General features: G+C 40.4%; 1 protein-coding gene across 1 annotated transcript in view; it reads left to right on the top strand.

Moving 5' to 3' along the window:
- Positions 1 to 21,283, top strand: part of HIPK3 (homeodomain interacting protein kinase 3) — a 64,728-nt gene extending 43,445 nt beyond the window's left edge. Inside the window, exons 3-16 of the mRNA XM_053946721.1 lie at positions 3,289 to 3,412; positions 6,492 to 6,611; positions 8,286 to 8,372; positions 9,244 to 9,428; positions 10,170 to 10,329; positions 10,729 to 10,852; positions 13,131 to 13,252; positions 13,414 to 13,538; positions 13,639 to 13,800; positions 14,827 to 15,123; positions 16,819 to 16,959; positions 18,408 to 18,643; positions 18,912 to 19,039; positions 20,714 to 21,283. Of these exons, the coding sequence (XP_053802696.1) occupies positions 3,289 to 3,412; positions 6,492 to 6,611; positions 8,286 to 8,372; positions 9,244 to 9,428; positions 10,170 to 10,329; positions 10,729 to 10,852; positions 13,131 to 13,252; positions 13,414 to 13,538; positions 13,639 to 13,800; positions 14,827 to 15,123; positions 16,819 to 16,959; positions 18,408 to 18,643; positions 18,912 to 19,039; positions 20,714 to 21,160 (2,458 nt within the window). The 3' untranslated portion in view covers positions 21,161 to 21,283. The remainder of the gene's footprint in view (positions 1 to 3,288; positions 3,413 to 6,491; positions 6,612 to 8,285; positions 8,373 to 9,243; positions 9,429 to 10,169; positions 10,330 to 10,728; positions 10,853 to 13,130; positions 13,253 to 13,413; positions 13,539 to 13,638; positions 13,801 to 14,826; positions 15,124 to 16,818; positions 16,960 to 18,407; positions 18,644 to 18,911; positions 19,040 to 20,713) is intronic.
- The last annotated feature ends 691 nt before the right edge of the window (positions 21,284 to 21,974 follow it).

Here is a 21,974-nt window from a genome sequence, read left to right as displayed (position 1 = left end):
GAACAAGTTAATGGAACAAATTGTGTGATTTCTTTCCTCATAAGCTTACAGAAAGTTATAGGATAGTATATGTATTTGTGGTCTGTGATGTAATAAATAGAAATGTGACTATCCAACAAGCAGCTGAAACAAGTATTCATTTGTGTCTTTCATCTTTTTAGACCTTTCTAATTATAAAGTCTAAGCTGTGCTGTTTTATGATAATGTTTTAAATTAATGTTTAATTAACACTAATTAGAAGGAAATAGGTGCTTTCTCTCTAAAATCTTGCTTTTAATTTAAGTACATTTAAGTAATAATTCAGTGTCCTTAAGAAGTTTGGAAAACTCTGGTGTTCTCCTTGTTGATGTCTTGGTATGGGATAACAGGTTGCTGTTTGCTGAAGTTTGCAGGAGACTGTGGTATCTTCTGGTGCACTGAACATCTTGTGATCTGCAGTAAAACCCAAGCAGGAGTGTGTGTGTGTGTGTGTGGTGCTGTTTTGAGAGAGAGAAACACTAACCTACACTGTTTTTTGAGTAATCTGATGTTAAAGTGACTGTTGGGACATCTGCAGTTCCTACCACTCTCATGTCTATGCTGTGTAGTTAGGAAAGGGAGTATCTTCCTTTTGAGGTGTATGGTGAAATATTCCTTATAGGGGAAAACAGCTGTGGGTCATCTTAAAAACAAAAATTGAAGAATGATTCTCTCCACTTCAACACTTTTCTCTCCAGCTCTCCAGACAGATTTTTAATGGGAGCTTTAAAAGAAGGAGAAACAGAAGCAGGTGTTTTTGAGCATGACATTAACAAACTTTCATTTAACAAAAATATTTGAGCTGGTTAAGACCACTCCAGACATAATCAAACTCAGTTCCAGTTCTCCTGCAACTTAATATGCCATGAGAAAGTTGCTCCATTTTAAGGACTGACATGGTGGGCGACGTTGGCCCTGAAAGAGCAGCAGCTCTTCATCTTCCTCTCTTCAGGCTGGCTTGAAAATATGTTTTGTTCCCTGTACTGTGGAATGGTGCAGGTAGCTGTGCTCAGGAGCACATTTATTCCCTCTTTTTTTCTGGATGGCAGGTCTGGTGTTGGCAAGTGAGGAATGCTTTGCCTCTCCTGAAGCACCTCCCTTTTCCTTCACCTTACTTATTAATGCTTTTCTTTGTGGAAAAACTACCAGATTACTGTATTTTGAAACACAGCAAGCATTCTCTCTCTCTCTCTTTTTTTTTTGGCATTCTATCTACCCTCATCCTTCTCTCCTTTGGGATCCTGTCTCTCCACAGGGACAGACAGACCGACGGACTGCGGCTATTTTTGCACGGCACTCATATTAACCGTCGAGTAAACCTAAGAGGTTTTACAGAGCTTATTTTAGCAGAAGCATTTGCTAAAGCCCCTGTATCCATAGGCTGTGTGTATATTCATTGACTATTCAGGGCTGCAACGTAATACAACAAAAGGAAGTGTATTTTAACAGAGATCTGTGACAACCATAGGCAGGCTGGCACCCAGCCAGCGGGGAAAGGCAGACGCTTCTCGCTGCTATTTCTGTCTTGTGGCATCCAGAGATGTTGAATTGATTTCTTGGATAACGAAACTAGCTAAGACTTACTGCAGTGTCAGGATCCTGCATTGCAAAAATACCTATGTTTGATCCACAGAAGTTTATTGTAGTCAAGTCTTTGGAGGCAGTGGAAAACTGAGCATCTCCAGTTTCGCTGCCAGCGTGACAAGATTTAGCCTTCATATAATCACGTCCAAAATGGTTTGTGGCAAGGATGGGGAGAACTGAAGTACCAGCATGAATGGAAAGTACAGAATTAAACAGAATATCCTGTCCTATAGATTTATTTTTTCATCTAAAAGGTGTTGGGTTTTCCCTGTGGCAGAAGCCCCAATGGCTTCACTGGTCAGAGGTGGGGCAGAGCGTTGGGAGTCCTTTCCCTGGTGGTGAGCGTGCATCCTTGGAGCTTGAAATATGTCTATGTAGAGCTTCTGCCAGCTACCCCTTGTGAAAAGGGATGGAGATGCTTCAGCTCTTGGTCTGCTCTACAGCTACAAGATAGCTTCTCTGTCCCAGCGTAGCGTAAAAATAGGAATTTGTTCCCAATCCAGCACATGTCAGTAATTTAAAGAATATTTTGATAAAGGTAGATGTCAGAGGAGAATGAGATATGTAGGTATTTACTATGATCAGAGCCTGTTTTGTGTGTGGAATGTCAATAGACTATGCCAGGATGTGCTGAAGCACAAGATTTGTGAGCTTTTCCCCAGGTGAGAGATCCCTCGTTTCCTGGTCAGTTGGATGCTCCCATTCTGCCCAGCTGCATTGGGAATTACCCTCTTGGTTTTAACCCCCTTCCTGCTGTTCTGTGACATGCTAAGCAAACAAAAGGTTCTCTGCTTTAAAAGTGGATCCCTTCATAGCGTGATGCTGGAAATAATATTTTACATCTCCAGGCGTCTTTCTGCGTTAGAATGCAGATACAAATTAATTCTTTTTCCTTTTGTTTATAGCTTGAATGAGCTGGGAGGGAAGGTTTTTAAAAGCACAAATACAATGAAAATGGATACTTGTGAAATACTTGAGTTTCATTCCATGTGAACAGAGATGTTAAAAACCCCTTTAGCAGCTGTGTCAATACAAATTTTTCTGGTTCTTGAGTGCAGACATAAATTCAGATGGTGTTGGTTAAATAATTCACATTTGTTTTAGGTGAAAAATAACACCTGCTCTGTTTAGCAAATGCAGTGCTTTCATTTAAGTGATTTAAAATGGATCACATTCAACTGATTTGAGTACATAAAGGGATTTGCAGTTACATAATTAAATTGATATTTTAAATAGCTTTAACTGTACTGTACAGTTGAGAAGTGTGTAAGTAGATTTTCAGATAAAACTTCTAGTAGGGTGCTTTTTTTTGAGATAAAAGACTGTTGTGTTTGGAATGTAGTTACAGACATATGACATTGAGTGGACAACTCATTTGAGATGTACTGGAGGAAAGGCAAAAGTTCTGAATCAGGGACATGCTGTTTTCCAGGCACATCAGTTATTTTCATGTGCGTAGCAAATTGGTACTTGTAGGAAAAAAACCATCTTGGAGCTGCAATATATTAGCACAGGCTACTTAGCTAAATAAAAATGCAATTTCTGATGCTGTGATTTTATTGAAATAATTCTCAAGAAGCAGATTTTGGGTTTTTTTTAATTTTATTTTTTTGTTTGTCGTGTTGAATTGTTGAATGACCTTTCTTCCCCAAGGAACAAACTTCAGTAACCGTGTTTGATTTGCAGAGCACCAGAGATCATACTGGGATTGCCGTTTTGTGAAGCCATAGACATGTGGTCGTTAGGGTGTGTGATTGCAGAGCTGTTTCTTGGATGGCCACTGTACCCAGGAGCACTGGAATATGACCAGGTAGTAGAATAAATTTCACAAGCATATCTGCACTTTCTGCAACTTAAGACTTTCAGATCATTAAATCCACAGTTTTAAATGCTAATCATTTCCCCTATTATGTAGCGTTTCTTCAAGTCTGTTCAATGCTTTTAGTTTAGCCTTATTGATTGTGCTAAGAACATAAATCCTGATTCTGACCCAGACTGTATATTGTGCTGCTTTTTTTGAATTAAGTTTCCATTTGTCCTCCCTGCTCCATTTTATGAAATAGATGTTGGTATTAAAGCTGCTGTTTCTGATGGAAAGCAAAGTTTGCAGCTACCATCACTGCATTATAATCTCTCTTTCATTTGCCATGAACAGGGTTGACTCTGGAATGTCTATTCAGATGTCAGGATTAATTGTGCTCTGAATACTTTCTGATGCTTTCTGGAAATCCAACAAAGCTCAAGGATTTGAGAGCCTGTACTTCACGAGGAACGGGAATGAACTGTCACAATCATACTGTAGCTAGGCAGGGGTAAAGCTTGGAGCTCTTAAAGCTCTGCCCTTGCTTTGTTGGAGTTTTCAGTACTGACACCATCAGCACTAGTGAGCAAACTCAATAAAACCCCGTGTTCCTAATGAAAGATGTAGAACATTTTTATTTTAAACACTTAGAAAATAATGTGGAATTTGGGAGGAATGTAATCAGCATCCCGAGCGTGCTGGTTTTGAACTTGGCAAGTGAAGCAATCTCTTGAAAACCCCAGAAGGAGCAGCACTGGCTTCTTGCTAGGTTCTAATCTTTGATTCAGCATTTAGTTCAGAGGATGTTCTTTAGGTTATTCAAGTCCTGCTCATGGAGTGGGCTTTTGGCTTCCTGCACTGACAGATCAGACCTACTTCTCTGAAAATTGGTTTGTTAGAACCATTTTCAGGGGATATATTAATTTTGTGTTGATGTTGGTAATGGTTTGTATTTCAGTTTCCTTCATTTACACAAAATGCAGTGTTTCACATGGGGAAGTGAGCTATGAATGGAATGTGGGTTGATGCTTTGATGCAGTTAGAAGACCTTTCTGCAGACTGTTGCTGTTAAAATGGAAAATAAAAAAGGAAACATCTAACAACCCATATGATTCACTGTCCTTTTTTAAGGATAAAGGGAAGGCTTTTTTTTTTTTTTTGGAAAGAATCTATAATACTCTCTCAAAAATTTCCAAAAACTCAGCAAGTTTATTGACCCTCTTACATATCATTCAAGTTTGCTGGAAGCCTCATCTAGCAACTTGCCTGATCCTGGAGAAGTCGTGGTGGAAGAGGGGCTGCAACCTCCTCTGCACCAGCAGGAATTGCCTTGCTTTAACCAGGCTTGTAACTGTGCACCAACAGCTCTGCAAAACCTGCTTTGGAGAAATTAGATTCGGGGTTTTTCTCAGTATCCATGAGTTCAGCAGGAGATGGCTTCCAAGGGAATTCCTGTCCTCCTGCTACGTGGTGTGTGTCACTGAGTAAACAGACAGGCTTTGTGCTGCATTTCCCCCCTGTCCCCCTGGTGTGTGGCAGCCAGCACACTGGCCCTTGAAAGGGAGCTCTTAGTTCTTGCTTTCATTTGTGGTCAGAAGCAGTAACAGCTGTATTTCTCAGTGGAAATCAGCCCTGTCTTCTGAGCTTTAATACTCATTAGAAACAGGCACAGGTGCTTAACTGCTGAATTTTTCAATTAATGCACTGACTTTTCCCCTCTACTTTTTAAGAATTTTTTTTTTTCCTGAGGATGTTATAAATGATCTAGAAACATTTCTGGTCAGAGCAGGATCCCCCTTTCTCCCCGAGGCAGGAAATTGTGGAGGATGCTAAACCCCAGAAGTTGGCAGCATTGTGTTCAGTTCCTCCCCACTTGGGTCTGTCACTTACTTTTCAGCAGAAGCCTCTCATGTTCCTTTTACTCTCTACTGCCCATCAGTTTTTCTCCTCTCAGGTGCTCTCAGCTCTCAAGTCCTCTCTCTTCCATTGATTTTATCTTCTCATCTCTCAGTTTCTGATTTGGTGTATTTGGCCACTCTCTCATTTTGATTTTTCCCTTTCTTCTCTCTTATTCCCTGGCTGCTCCTCCTTTTCCAGGGCTGGCTCAGCCCAGCAGCCCTTCTGTGGAGTGGGACCCTGCCCCTCAGAAGTTCAGCCCTGGCTGCTGGAATCTGTACCCTCTCCATCCCAACCTGCAACAAGCTTGGTTTTCAATAATTGCCAATTATAGTTCCAATTCCAAGGTGGATTTTAATTTTGAAAGCAATACTGCCTCTGGGATAACTCCCCCCTTGTAGAGTGAGTTAACATTGCGTGCACAGTAGTTAAAACACATCATGTTTCAACAGATTTCTGTTGAAGCCCTGAAACTTAACTTTTCTAGGTAATCCATCGATCACCAACTATGATAGGTAATGCAAAATGCATAGTAAATCATCTTCTAAAATAAATGCATCTTGATCATTTCAGAGCAAAGTTTCTTTCAGGCATAAAGCCACTCCATTCCCACCACACTCAGTAGCAGATTTTCTTGGACAACAACACTATCTTTTGCTGCCTGGAGCTTGTACAGGCACTCCCTTTCCACATGGAATGTTTCCTTGAAATGCAGGTGTGTCAGATGTGTAAGAAGACTGACACACTGGAAACAGCAAATGGGAAGGATTTTTATCAAGTTATGTAATGAGAACAGGCCAAAAAAAAAAAAATCATCCAAGTTCTGTAAGCAAACAAAGCACTCCTACTGATTTTCCTGTTTAGAATTTAAAAAAAATACATTTAGGATTTGAGTGGGTTGAGGAGGTGATGACAGCCACTCTCCCCAGCTCCTCATTCCTGTGAATCAACCTAAAAATTTTGCTTATATAGGTCACTTGAGAGGTTTGTTTGTGTGGCTTTCTCTAGAGATGGAGAGAGCACTGCCAAGTGCTCAGGGTTAGGTTGCTCCCCTCTGTAAGGTGTAGCTGTCAAACTCTGAGCTTGGTTCGTTTTGTCATTTTTCAAATGAAATTACAAGTTTTTAACTGTGTGGGGATCACGTTTTGAAAACAAGAGGTAACTTATTTTCCCTGTTCCGTTTTTTCCTCAGATTCGTTACATTTCACAGACTCAAGGTTTGCCAGGAGAGCAGTTGTTAAGCATGGGAACGAAAACTGCAAGATTTTTCTGTAGAGAAACCGATGCACCATATTCTAGTTGGAGATTAAAGGTAAACAGGAGAATGTAATAGAAAACAGCACAATATTCTGTGAGCAGAGAAACCAAAGAAGCCAGGATTCACTCCAAGACTGTTATGTCCCTGCTGCATCTCCTGTGGTTTTTACCAGCTCCTGCTCTTCATCCCTTCCATTTTTTCTGGTCCCCAAGGTGCAGCTGCCAGGCTGTGCTGTGGCCAGCTCGTGGCTGCCAGGAGGGGAATTCAAATTAAGCCTTGTATCTCCAGAGGTGCTAAATGAATATATTTGTTTTGTTCTCTTTTTTGCTTGGTTACTGCTTTTCACTTCCTGTGAGGAATTTGTCTCTGAGGCTCACACTGCTCTGACATTTGTCCAGAAGTTGGCTTCAGAAGTTCCTAGGAGAAAAAGGAGATTAAGAAATAACGTTGCTGTGTACAGCTCATTTCTTTCAGATCTCCTGCTAAAACAGCCTTTGTTGGCCGAAAGCTGCAATACAGTTGAAAAGTTAAAACAAAATGTACTTTTATGTTCTGCACACCTTGCTTCTCGCTAAGCAACATTATTGGCCACGAGCAGAGCTTTTGCTTCCTACGCGAATAATTTACTTTTTTTAAAAAATTGTGTTGCTTCGTGGCCCAGCTTCCCTGGGTTTACAGAGGGCTCAGGCAGCACTTGGGGCTGACAGGGATCTCTGCAGTAACAAACAGCTGCCAGCTCCCAGCAGGAGTTGCATAAGTCCCCCCAGCAAGTTGGTAAATCCCCAGCAGCGCTGGGCCGGGGCTGCACTGGGCTTATGTAACATTTCTGCAATTACACCCACACCTGGTTAATCCCTCCCTCCCTCTGCTTTCTCAAGCACTTGGGCTTTAGGTGACAATTTCCATCTGGCTTCTCCGTGTCAGAGCGAGTTCTTGGTGCAAACAGCCCTCCCCAGTTCCAGGAGCTCTTTGTTACCCTGCAGAGGTTAATTAGGAGTTCTGATATGGGCCCTTGCTCATTGCTTGCAGTTTTTGTCAAAGTTCATTTTGGAAGCTTTTCTGTAATCTGTGTGTTAAAAGCTTTTTCCCTGAAGTCCCACCTTGCCTCCTGCAGCACCAGCCTACTGGTGCTGTCTGTGTTGAGGAAGGAAAATTGTAACAGGAGGAACTCATAAACCATTCATTCTCTAGGATGTTTTTGTTTCATACCGAAGTATTTAAAATATTTACACCACTTGTTGTGTATGTGGAAGAATAAAAGTATAATAATAAAAAAAAAGAAAAGAAAAACAAAGAAGTTGAACAGATACCACCTGTTTTTTGGTTTATTTCTTTTACAGTGGTGTGATATTGCTGCTGCTTGGGGTTTAAGGTCTGAGTTTGAGAAAATTGGTAAAATACAATCATAGAAAAGCTGTGATATAAAAAAATATGAGAGTTTCATTAAACTGCTCTTTGCTAGGCTTTCAGCACTTCCTGTGTGATTCATAAACTATCTGTTGTAATCCAGTGCTGTGATTTGTCAGATGTAAAACATTGTAGTTATTGTCTTTGGATTTAGCAAATTAAATTAGCCAGTAAAACAGCATACAAACACATAACTGATGCACTAATTATTTGGAGAAAAAACAGTGTTTTCTAGGTCAATAAATACATAAAGTTACTTTGTAGTTATAGGTGACCTTTTTTGACAGATTCTAAACTCAGCTTTCCTTTTCTTTTGTTGAGACTTTGGAAGAACACGAGGCAGAAACGGGTATGAAGTCTAAAGAGGCCAGAAAGTATATTTTCAACAGTTTGGATGATATAGTGCACGTGAGTATTAAAGTCTCCTTCCTTTGCAAAAGGAATACGTGGGAATGACTGGTGATTTTAAAACATTTTACTGGTTTGGAAATAAATGCCTTTTAGAAGATAATTTCTTGTGTCTCAGTCAGATTCATTCTTGTCTGCTGCTCTGAGGAAAATGTCTGGCTGTGTCAGCCCTTTGAGCTTTTAATAAAGATCTTCCTTTTCCATTGCTTGTGTTAAACAGTGGAACTTGTCCTTGTGGTGGGGGAACCCTTGAATTTTGTGTAAAATGTATACTTTCTCTTTTACCTTATCTGCCACTGTGGCAAAGAATAAACAAAGAATGCATATGGAACCTGCTTTGTTTATTGTTTGATTTCCAGTATAATTCTATTATTTTAATATAATTCTAAGTGTAGTTTTTAAAATTTTGCTTTTAAAAACATAAATATTTCCTCACTTTTCTTTAGCTTTATACCTCTCTAGTCAATAAGAAAAGGCAATTTTTTGTTGTCTTTCACACCTTGAAAAAAGGATCAAATCTTGTTGCAAGGTTGGCATTAAAATGTGCTTGAAATTGTTTTTTGAGGATCAACTCTGTAGTTTGAGTTAGACCATAAAAAGATCTTTATTCCAAATCTTACTTTATAAATTCCAAGTCCCAGACTGGAATAAAGCCTTCAGCAGTTTTTAACTGGGGAGGTTGCAGGGGGGGAGTAGTGTGCATGCTTAAAAAAAGTCACCAATTCCAAACCAGCTGTTTTGGGATAAGACAAATCCACCATACCCCATGTGATAAAAATGCTGAATATTAGTATTTTATAGCAGAAAACAATACCAGAAAGAGTTAAACTAATGTGCATATCTTCTATCTGACTGTTTTGTTTGGTGCCAGGTGAACATGGTGATGGATTTGGAAGGAAGTGACCTGTTGGCAGAGAAGGCAGATAGGAGGGAATTTGTCAGTCTGTTGAAGAAAATGTTGCTTATCGATGCTGATTTAAGAATCACTCCAGCTGAGACCCTGAACCATTCTTTTGTTACCATGAAGCACCTCCTCAATTTTCCTCATAGCAACCAGTATGTAACATAGAAAACTCTGTTGTTGCAATTCATTTGTATAGAAGTGTTGTTTCTTCTGGTGTCAGAGGGAAAAAAATCTTTCATCATTTTTGTAGTGTGTTGGCAAATCCTTTCAAGTGCTTGCAGTATTAGATACATTTATTGGGTCAAGGAAACTGCTTGAATAATTATGTTTTTCTCTGAAAGTAACAGAACAATAGATTTCTAAGTTGTTTTTATGCATGATTGTTAAAATTCCAACAGTGCAGAAACTTGGGTGTGATTTTTTGGAAGTATGAGGAGCCATAGTTCCTGTCAGTCATTGAGGGCTAGGGTTAATATCTCAGATACTTCCTCTCATGTATTGATTAATGTGGAATATATTGAAAGTTTTCTTGCCGTTCTGGAGTTGTGTATTTCACTGTGGGTTTCCTAAAGTTGCAAGAATTTCACTGAAAGAGCAAGCTTTTTCATCTATTTAATTTCTTTCTTTCCTGTTTGTACACAGCTGTTAGAAAACGGTGTTAGATGGAAAGAGAAAGAAACAGCAGTGTTTTTCTTGAATTTAAAATATGCATCAGAGAGGCTTGATGTGACCATAGTAACAGCAGTGTTTCTGTTTTTCTACCTGATCCCATTCTGTGAAACTGGGAAATGTGGGGTCTGAACTAATTTTTTTCCCTTATTTTGGGGAATTGTTTTTTTACCTTTAACGACATGAAATGGTGATTAAAGCAATGTATTTTCTGGTTCTGACAGAGTGAAGTCCTGCTTTCATATCATGGATATTTGCAAATGCCGATCAAACCTGTATGACTTAAGCAATTGCAATAAAACATCACTTATGAGATCAGTTGCCTCAGGCAGTGCAGGCAACCTGACTGCAAGCTTTACCAAGATTGGTCCAGTAAGAAGTCAGGTAAAACCAATGGTTCGTGTTTTTCTTGGTTTGGTTTTGTTTTGTTTTGTTTTTACTGTGAATTCACTTAATGTTGTTTTTCGAATTAATTTAATAATTGAAAAAATTGCATCTGTTAAGTGGCAAAATCTTCTGTCTTTTACTCTCGTTTTTTCCCAATGTTTTCTTAAACAAATCATTTAGAATATGTTTCAAATTAAGTTACAAGCTGGGGTTGCCAGTGCTGTATTCTGGTGCCCTCCAGTGGCCCAGTGTGATGGCTTCCTGTGAAATGGATTGGAAATGTTAATTTTTATAAGTTGTTTTAGTTATTTACTGTATAAAGTGATGGGACAAATGTGTGAGAGATGTAGATTCTCAGTTATAATAACCTTGCTTGTGTTGAATCTGTTCCCTTAGGCATTAACTGCATCTGCCCACTCAGTTCTGCACCAAGGGATTCCACTGCAGGCAGGAACTGCTCAGTTTGGTTGCAGTGATGTTTTCCAGCAAGCATTGATTATATGTCCTCCAGCTATTCAAGGTATCTGTAATTGCCACAGTTCCTAAAATATGAGTGTTACTGCCTGGCTGTTAGCAATATTTGAGTTTTCTGTTATATCCACTCGAGGTTTATATTTAAACCAACTTAATTATGTCATTAAAAATCAGTGTGTGAGTCAGATGCAGATACACTGCACCTTTCTGAAAGAAACAGCAAATCAGCACCTGCAGAAAATGATTTAAGCAATCCAGAGCCCATCTTCATATACTACACACACAGAGATAAATTTATGTCTTGGTTAAAATAGGAGAAAAATTGTGAAAGGAGAAGCAATAAGGAGGGTGTTCTGAAATAAAATTGGAGAGGAAACAGGATAGATGGAGTATTAATGTCTTATCCTAGTAATAGTCATTTATGGAAATGGGAAGGCAGTTTATATTGTTTGCTTATTAACTTAGCTTGATTATAATCTTTGTTCCAAAGATGTAATTTATTTGTCTTGGTGATGTTCAGCTTTGTGTTGAGATCGGGTCTTGAAGTTACAGAATTTATAGGGAGTAGGTTTTTTAAAGAATGACCTTAGTTTTCCCTCTGTGTTTTAAAGTTTTGGAAATCACACTAGATGGCACTCTGAAATGAAACAAACCAGAAATATTCAACCTAAACTTAAAGCCCAGGAAGTCTTAATCTCTGTAGATAAAGACAGATACAGCAGACTTTATCAGTAATATTATTTGTAGCAGCTGCATCTACCTTGGGTTCCCGAAATTCAAGAAAGGTCTGACGTCAAGAAAGGTCTAACTATTCACAGGCTGCTTCACACAGATTTCCTTCTGAGCAGTTAATTGTTTAAATTATATATGTTCTTTACACAATGACATACTTCATAATAAAAAAAAAACACTATTGTTTTCATTATTCCCAGATGAATAAAGTGATTTATAGAAAAGGAAACAGCACAGGCAGACACTTTATCTGTGATTTGTATACTGTATTCTTAAGATGATGATAACTTTCCAAATTTAATTTCTGCTACAGCTGAAGTGGAGGGGATATATTGTTTTCATCACATAGGTGACGAGTTGCTGGCACAGATGAAAAGGGATATTAATGGTATCTGGCACTGCTTCAAAGTTTCCCAGCTTGGCTGCTCTGTGGAGTATCTGAAGTGCTAAAACTCTCTACTTCTGTCAGAGTTAAGATGCTGCTCTTCTAGATGGCTGTGGGGAAAAAAAAAAATCAGTCAAGTGCATTTCAAAATGAAAAGCTTTGAAGTACGTGGTTATAACTTAGTATTGTGTTATGACATGAGAGAATTACATCAGATAAAAACTTCGCTTCATCCTGCACTGTAAAGATTAGAAAAAAAACCCAGCCAAAGCACTTATAAACTTCAGTGTAGTAATTCTTTAGTAGTTACCTGTGAACACCCATGCTTAATCTTTGAGTAAGGCACGAGGCATGAAGTGCAGTTAGAAAATGAGATCGGGGATATCTTTTCCTAGCCAGTATTTTCTTCAAGCATGGCTGTTCTGTCGCAATGTCTGTTTAGAAAAATTCCTCTTTCATTATAGTTTTATGTAAATTACGTAAAAAAATGTTATTGTAGTAAGCATTGCAGCATTGCTGTACGTGTGTTACTTTCCTGTGACAATAATGAAATCTATACAAGGCATGAGATGCATCTTTTTTGTATTATGCTCTGGTGAGCAGTGCTATAGTTTGTATTATTTTGATGAAGACAGGAATAGGATTATGGATTTACTGCAGATATTTGATGAAGTAGACAGAAGATTTTACACTGTTTCCCACCAAAGAGATGGTAGCAAAGAGGGACATGATACATGTGGCATTGCCAGCCATAAAAGCTGAGAGGAATGTGTTTCAGCCTGCTGGAAATACAGAGCATGAGTTGTGCAGAAGTCCATTCTGAGAAGCTTTGAAATTCAGTTCTGCTTACTTTTGCCTGCTTCCTTTCTAATTCTTTTAATGTAGTTTGTGATAAAGAGTAAATGCTTAGCTCTGCAGAACTTTCTGCCAAAGTCATTCCTCTTTCTAGTAGTTTGTGTCCAACTAGTAGCTATTGGCAGTTCTTTCTGGAAACCACAGCTCAAATATTTGTGCAGATAAGTTACGGCACAAAAATCTTTTAGGTGTTAATTTGTTTGGCTTGAAAGTCTAAATTATGGAATTAGATCATAAGCACATTTAAAAAAACAGTGAAATGTTTTAAAATTGTCCTCTGTGTTTGCTCAGAAAGTACATGCAAGAGTGCTGTTTGCCTAAAGCTTGGGCATGTGTTTTTTTTCCCTGCCAGGAATTCCTACAAACCACAGCAAACCCACCAGTTTCTCCCTGAGGGTGGATAATGCAGTTCCACTGGTGACCCAAGCCCACGCAATTCAGCCACTACAGATTCGAGCAGGAATCCTTTCTCAGGTTGGCCTACTTGAGAGCAAAATTCTTATTTAATTAGTGAGTGCTTTGAAATTGCAGAGTTCTGCTGCAGTCCCTCTCTCCTGGTCTGTGCTGAACTCCAAGCAGCGAGGGTAACTTGAGGGAATTGCCTGTGCCATAAAACCTCCTGTGCTTCCCTGCAGGCGTGGTCCAACCAGACACAGCAGATCCTGGTTCCTGCATGGCAGCAGGTAGCACCAGTGGCAGCTCCAGCCACATCTCTGGCCTCTGATCCTGTGGCTGGCCCACAGAGGCTTGGAGACTGGGGGTGAGTCCTGCTTTTGTGCCTCAGTGGCTGTGATTTAACAAGTTCTGGGGGTGCTGGTGAGAAGGACCTGCAGTATAAACCTGCCTTTCCTTTTCCTCAGGAAGATGATTACCCAGGGCACCCACTACAGCTCAATGATACCACAGCCTCTTTTAACACATCAGATAACCTTGTCTGCCCCTCAGCCAATTAGTGTGGGCATTGCACACGTTGTCTGGCCTCAGCCTGCAGCTACCAAGAGGAACAAACTGTGCCAGAACAGGTGGGTAGAATATTTCTAAGACACCATTCAAAGACAGCATAGCTGTTATTGCTGTTTTGTGGGCAAGGGAACAACTTGCAGAAGTGACATCTTTGTCGGACACAATTCCTCTCAGACAGTCTTTTGGAAAAATGTGTCCTTTCTCTTCAAGTTTTCAATGTTACATGTTCAAGTTTTCAATGTTATTTCGGTAGTAGACTAGATGGAACAATACTTGCAATACTAACTAGTTTAAATTCTTTTTTATTAGTATGTGCTTGTCATGGCAGAATGTTGTCTTTACAGGCTTTGGGAAGGTATAAGAATGTCCTGAGGTAGCTCTAATGAGATATTCCTAAGTTTCCATGAGGCAGGATATATCAGGTTTAGACAACTGAAAATAAAGAGAGGCTGTATAACAGGGTTGCTGTGTGCCTTGCAGTCATCTTTCACTGACAGCCAAAAATACTTTAGCTGCTTGCTGAAGAAAATATGCCCCAGTGCCATGCAAAATAGTGGCAAAGGTGTGGGATGCTCCATAAGGGGAGAGTATGGGTTATGTGGGCAGTGTCAGCAGTCCTGTATTAAGCAAGGAGTTCATCTGAAGGCTACCAGCTTTTGTTTTAAAGCAGAATCTTTGCAGGAAATCTGGCTGGATTTTGTTTGCTTGTTTTTCACCCGAATGGGATTTTTGTTTGTTTTTACCTTTATAAGAACGTGGGATTTTCAGTATGCTGTATTCAGTGTTGATGTCTTTGGTATTACATGCTTGATATCTTTTTTGTCTGAAACTATCCATGCCAAGTATTTTTGCTTGTGTTTACTGTTCTGTGTTTTTCTAAATTGGTGGTTTAGCCTACATTGCCTGCTTTTTTTCTAAATTGGTAGCTTAGCCTACATTCCCTGCCTTTTTTTCTAAATTGGTGGCTTAGCCTACATTGCCTGCCTTTTTTTCTAAATGGGTAGTTTAGCCTGCATTGCCTGCTTCGGTTTTGTTGAAAACAGCGCAGTTTTCACTAAACTCCAAACGACGCGTTTCCCCCGCAGGAGCAACATGCTACAAAACACCAACATCCAAAACTCGGCCTTTATCTCTCCAAAGATCCTCAACCTGAAGGCTGTCAAGAGGATAAGCTGTCTAGAAGCACAGGACAATCTCAACTCGGAGGGGCAGGAGGGCGGCTGCTGCGGGGCCTCGCTCAGGCTGGCCGCTGAGCCCTGTGTCCCCAGCAGCCCACGGCAGGCCCTGTTCCTGGCTGGCTCCCCCAGCCCCGCCGTCAGCGTCATCACCATCAGCAGTGACACCGACGAGGACGACGTGGCGCGGGCGCACCCGCTGAGGGAGTGAGCATCTGCCTTGGTTTTTGTTAGGCTTTGCTTGAATGCAGCTGTCTTAGCCATGCCTCAGGTTTCAGCTTTTCTGTTTCTCAGATTCCGTGCTGCTTTGGTGTGTGTGGGTCTGGGCTTCACATGAGGGGATGGTGAGCTCTCTGCACAGAGCAGGGAGACAAAACAATTCCTGCTCCAGCTGGGCACCAAGGACAAATGATCCAAAGCTCAGGCCCAAGAGCACAAACAACGTGGGCTGGAGAGAGAAAAACAAGAGGATGGGACTTGAGAAGTTAAAGCTGTAACTGGACAATGAACTCCAAGATGCAAATGGAGCAGAGCTGCTCAAAGTGAGAGACCCCGTGAGCAGTTGTGCATTTTGGGGCCATTTTGGTTCATCTTGGGTGCAGGCCTGGCTGGGCTCTGGTGCTGCCCAAGGTGGATCCTTTTAATCAATCCCTGCTTTATTCTGTAACTCCATCCAGCCTCTGCTCTAGGGCAGCCTGCACAAGGCATCATTAGCACCAATGCCTTCAGGTTTAGATTTCATGTTTTCCAGATTTTGTACTGCTTTAATGTGTAACTCTGAACTTCATACAGAGTGTTAGCAAGTTCTCTTCGCAGTCCAGTTAGACAGAAGAATCCTTTTCCAGCCCAAGGACACCATTGCAGCTTCAGGCCCAAAAAGTGTAAACAGCAGTGAATTGAGGAGAGCAAACTGAGAGGATGAGACTTCATAACCTGAAGCAGTAATTGGACAATTAACCCCAATAGGAAAATGGACCAAAACTTATAAAAGAGTGAAAACTCGTGACCAGTTGTCCATTTTGGGTGTAGCCATGGCCTGGCTTTTGTACTGCCCAAGGTGTATCCTGTGAAGGCCTTTTAATAAATCCCTACTTTATTCTTTAACTCTGCCCAGCCCCTGTTCCAGGTAGCCTCTCTAGGCATCAGCACAGCTAATGAATCTGAGTTTAAAAAGGACAAACATCGTGCTCCTAATCAAATTTCAGCAGGAAGTTAACTCTGTAGCACTCTGTCATTGATAGGGAACAGCACTGTCAAAAATCTACCTCATTAATCTGTGTGTGTGTTACGCCTTTTCAAACTTTAGGCTTTTTAGTTTTTTTTAAATAGTGTCACACCCTTTTTATTTGTTGAAGAACAATATTCTTGCTCTATATACTCAATGTTACCATTGTAGCAGTAGCATCCAGTAGATACTGTGACATACCTGTGGGTAGAAAATACTTCTCTAGCAGTGTCAAAAGGTGAACCCTTGGGTGCAAAAGCAGGTGCTGGATGTTGTCCCCCAGTGGAGTTTTCTTTCACAGAGCCATCACAGAAGCATGCAAGGCTTAAAAGTTTAATGTTTGGACTTCATTCTTGTAATAATCTGAGCTGGAGTAGCATGTATTTTAAATCTAAGCTTTGTCAAAAGTTTCAAGGCTCTGAGCTGCTGTAGTAGAACATTTTAATCTACTTGTTTTAGTGTTGATTCAGAAAAAAAAAAAAAAGAAATCCATTTAGTAGGTTTCAAAAAACAGCACCATAAAGGTTTAAAACCTGGTTTGGATGTAGAAGAAGCAAGGAGTTGGATGTTAATTTCCATTTAAGGGGCCTTTTGTAATAACAGGCCCTTTTTTATCCCACAGTTGCACCTAGATGAGTGGTGCATGGTGTGTTTGCTGACTGTGTTTTTGTGTGCAGGTGTAAAGGGAGCCTGGAGTGTGAAGCCTGCCAGAACACCCTGAACATTGACCGTGTGTGCTCCCTGAGCAGCCCCGACAGCACGCTCAGCACCAGCTCCTCGGAGCAGTCCAGCCCCTCTCCTTGCAAGAGATCCAACAGGTGAAAACTCAGGCTCCTTGCAGCAAAAAGAAAGCTATTAGTATACAGCAATCCTAGCTGATACTAAAAAATGCACAAGTTTTTGTTACGTTGCTGGTGAGGGTAAATGATCTGTTTAAAAATTGATTTACTGGCCTTCAGTTGCGCAGCACAGACTGCTCTGTTCTCGTTCCTAACAGATCTGTCTTGCTGCAGTGGAAGCTTTCAGAATACTGAAATATTGAAGCTTTACAGAATACTGAACGGTGCTCACACAGGAAACAGAGCCACGTTGCGTGCAACTCCTTTGGAATAAAAATCTAGAGTTGCAAGATTAAATAAGCCTAAGCAGTATGTGACAGATTTGGTCACCACGCATTTTTTAATTCTTGCAGCCTTTGGTTTTCCCATTGTGTATCTTGTAATCTTTAATGACATTGATGCCTTTTTTCTTCTACTAAATGTAAGGCTCAGTTAAGAACACTGTTGCTGTGAACAGCTTTTAAATGTTTTTATCTTCGCTGCCTCGTGTCTAGCTTGAGCCTTCAGCAGTTTCATTGTGCAAAATGAATTCTAATTATGGTTCTAATGGAAAAAAAGTTTGTTTAAAATAATTAAAGATTCTATCAGAGCATGTATTGGCAAGGAGGTGGAACTCTGAGTCTGCATCAGACTCATCGGTCTGCATCAGTCTTACTGGTTGGTAGTTAGCATTGTCAGTCCTTTGATATTCTGTAATATCAAAACATTCAAAAATTCAGATAAATTTTTATAAAGACCTACTTGATTTTATATTTTCTTTGAATTGTAAGACGCTGACGTGTGATTTGATTCCTGTTGGTAATTCAACTTTGTCAGTAGCAGAGGAGTGTGTTGGATTCTGGTTTCAGTAGCATTCTACTTATATTAAGTCATATAATTAGCAACTTGAATCAAAAGTTAATAATATAGAAGTACAATTAATTGCTCAGTGGTTGTCACATTATCACTGTTTGTTACTTGAAAAAACTACTCAGAATTACCTGATTCTGTTGGTTAAATCTTCAGACTTTTGTGCTGGCCCTCATAGTGTCAAAGTACTTTTCACAAAAAAGTTAATTTTCGTAAGTAGCTTTATTTGTATTGTCCTATTTTAAACAACATGCAATAAGGACATGTTACATGAGCTGTAAAATCACTAAAAGACTTGACCATATGTTCAGGCATTAGTAAACTCACTGCTGTTTCTTGCATGCTTTAATTTAAGCATGTATTCCATCAGTTTTAAATATTAAGATGTTATCTCTTTTCTTTGAGCCTTGAGATTTATGGGTAGGATGAATTTGAATATGTGTGCTTATCTAATTACAATAATTTCTATCCACATTTGAGTAATTTCACTTCTATAAAGTTAATGTGTTAATTTAATAAAATATGCCTCTATCATGAAAATCTCTTTGCTTCATTGCAATACTTTTATTTTTTGACAGTATGTCAGATGACGAACAGGAAAGTGGATGTGATACAGTGGATGGTTCCCCAAGCTCAGACTCCTCAGGACACGACAGCCCCTTTGTGGAAAACGGCTTTGTAGACAATAACAATAAAAACAAGGAAGCAAGAGCCTCAGTTAACCCTGAAACCAAATCAACTGTTTGCACAGTAGTGGTACCACCCCTGAGACTTGAAAACAGGTTACATCTTGAGGAACAGATGGTGAATACAGGTAAGTTAGTTCAGGTGTTTTTCTATGCCAGTAGATAAGAATAGAAGTTTCAGTATTTATTCAATATATATGCATGAAGATTTTGACCTACTCATACAACTGCTAATCCGTAGTAACCACTCCTAAACAGGGCTAGGGTTTGACTTTAATTGGTGTATTGTATTATTATTTCTCCCTGCAAGCTTAAGCAAATGAAGCCTCATCTAACTTTTGCCAGAAGAGAATAGTGACAACAAAAGCATAACGTTGTTTATTTCTTTCTTGGAAGATGCTCCGTGCCAGCCACTGAGAAAAGGTCGGTCTGTCCTGGGGAGAATAAACCAGTCTTCTGTGGTGGGGAGCCGGCAGCAGAAACTGGCATCAGCATTCCATCAGCACCACGGAAACTTCAGTCAGGTATGTGCACTCGCCTCCAACAAGCTCCAAACGTGCAGTTGGAGAAGTTGAGTTCCAAGCTGAACGCTCACGGTTCCAGTTGCTGCCTGTGGCAGCTGCAGGTTTTCAGCAGCTTGATTAAAGAAGCGTTCAAATCTTGAAAAACGGATTTCAACTTACTAAGTCATAAGCGTCTTTCATTTTGGGTCATTTCCTTAAAACAGCTGACTCTATTATCAAAAAATAACAGAAAAGCCACACTGGGAAAATTGTCAGTGCTTGCATAATATCAAAACACGAGACAAAAAGAAAATTATGTTAACATTTATTATTCTTACATCCAAATGCTAAAATACTGATAGTGTGCAGTTAAAATCTGCAGCTGTATCTCAGTGTTGTTCTGTCAGTAGTGTGCATGAAAATCTTTTAGTTTGAGTATCCAGAGGTGAGATAGAGCTCAGCAAACCCAACTATTTCAACTATTCCTTACCTTTACTGCCAGGTAATGAAGCTGGAGGGGAGATGAGACTGTGATTGTAGTTCCATCCAGTGTTAGAAGATACCTAAAGCTAATTTGAAAGTTACTTTTATCATTGCCCAACCACACAGCAATTGTGTCTGCTGTGGCTGAGGACTGAAGTTGACACATGACATCAAGCTTAAGCCCCTTTTAATTAATTATCTTGGAGCTGTAGCTGCATTGAGCTTTTGGTTAGATAGCTGGAGGTGCATTAATGTTAGAGCAGTACCTGTTTGTGTAAGTCTTACAGAGAAACTGTGAATATTGTCAGTTAAATGCTAAATGAAAGCATGCTATATGTAGATAAGAGGATTTAGCAATAATGAATTGAATAGTTTAGATTGAAAGAAACATTTGGGTGGGTGACACAGTCTCCCTTTCTGCATGATTATGCAAAAGGATTGGTTTAATTAATTCTAAGCAAACCTTAATATGATCAGCATGGTATTAATTTTTAATCTCTTCAATGTCTGCAGCTCCTCAGCCTCTTGGCAGAAAGCGTAGAACATTATTTTCATTACAAAAATTTATGCTGATCCTTCCTTCTTTGGTTGATGCCCTGTGTAGTTTGAAGTCTGCATCATTTAATGGGAGTAATTGATTTTTAGTCTTTTCTCTTTATAACTGTTAATGATTGCCACATCTTCCTGTGATCATAGACCTAGACTTCTGTTTGCCTAGTTGTCTCAGATATTTTTCAATCCGTTTATTATTTTTTCTGCTCTCCTCTAAAATTTCTCTCCTATTTGTCCTCTTTGTGCCTCATTATGGTGCCCAAACTGAATGCAGCACTTCCAATTGATGCCAAGCCAGTGCTGAGTAGAGTGGAATAAGCACCTTGCTCATGTGATACATGGTATTTCTGTTAAAACAGCCCAGCATGGCATTTTATCCTTTTTTTTTTTTTTTCCCCTTTGCAAGAGCATTAAAATAACTTGTGTTCCATTTTCCATCTCTTATTGTCTGTGCTGCTACCTCAATAGCTAATGTATCTTTTTTTTTTTTTTTTTTTGTTGTTCTGTCGAAGCATTTAACAATCCCCGTCTCTATATTCCTCCCGATTTTAAGTTGACTAGTTTTAGTGCATTTTCCTCCATTTTTCCCGCTCTCTTTGCTCCAGGGATCGCTAAGCCCTGCCCGTTTCTCTCTCTCTCTGTGTGTGTGTGTGTGGCCAGGTCCAGCACTTCGCCTCGGGGCCGCAGGAGTGGAACGGGAACTTCGCCCCGCGCCGCCAGCAGCAGCAGCAGCAGCAGCCGCCTTTCCTCCCGGCCGGCGTGGCCAGCCACGCGTTCTCCCTGCCCCAGGGCAGCCCCAGCCACCTGGGCGGGCAGCCCGCCATCCTGCCCTTCGCCTCGCCGGCGCCGCCCGTGGCGCACCTGCTGGCCTCGCCCTGCGCCTCCAGACCCCTGCTGCAGCACCCGGCCTACGGCCTGAGCCCCGCCGGCGGCGTGGTGCACCAGCTGCCCGTGGGCATCAACCCCCGCCTGCTGCCTTCCCCCTCCGTGCACCAGACTCAGTACAAAGCCCTCTTCCCGCCCCACTCGTACGTCGCCGCCTCGCCCGCCGCCTACGCGGGCTTCCCGCTGAGCCCCACCAAACTCGGCCAGTACCCGTTCATGTGAGAGCTCGCCGCGTTGAGGAGAGGACGCAGGAGTTGGGTTCCAGAAGAAACATGGTGTTTTTATCACGTATTAGCCATGGCACAACAGGAAAATTTTTTTTTTTTTTTTTTTGAATCATGTAGACTTGGGTGCAATTTAAACAACTCTGAGCTTTAAAAAAAAAAAAAAAAAACAAACACAAAAAACTCACTTTTAATGTGTTTTGCACATTTGGTATAACTTGTCTTTGGTCATGTTATCTTCTTATATAGTAACTTTAGACAGGTGACTTATGGGAGCAGAAATCTGGTTTTGCTCCTGCTATTTTTTATAAAATTGCCTTCTAACTAGTGCAAGACACGTCTACATTTGGGAAGCCATTCAGTGTACAGAACTAGAGCAACAGATGCACATGTGTCAGCAGTACGGTGTAGAAGTAACTCGTTTGTGTTGCGTATCTTGGTGTTTAAATGTTGAGTCACTTATCTAAAAGTTGAGCTGTTGTTCTTCACATTGCATGTGTCCTTTGCATGGGCAAAGAAAAGGCCTAAACATTGCTCTTAAATGTTGTTGTCCCAATAATCTCAGCTGCATTGTAAACTGTTCCCACACATAGTGCCTTAAATATTTGAGGTTGTTAATGTTATTACTTATATATAAATGTTGAGGACTGCAGCACTTAAAAATTCAGATCTGCTGATTTTTTGATAGCGTAATGCTCATTTTGGGTTTTGTGTGGTATTATTTTAGTATTTGGGTGTATTTTCCTGATTGAGAAGGCAGCATGTTTTGCTGTAGCCGAATTTTGCTGTCTTTTTTTTTTTTTTTCCCCCCC

Source organism: Vidua chalybeata, chromosome 6 (assembly GCF_026979565.1).
Source record: "Vidua chalybeata isolate OUT-0048 chromosome 6, bVidCha1 merged haplotype, whole genome shotgun sequence".
Lineage (NCBI taxonomy): Eukaryota > Metazoa > Chordata > Aves > Passeriformes > Viduidae > Vidua > Vidua chalybeata.
The sequence above is the reverse complement of the archived record's forward strand: the minus strand, read 5'-3'. Positions and strand labels throughout refer to the sequence as shown.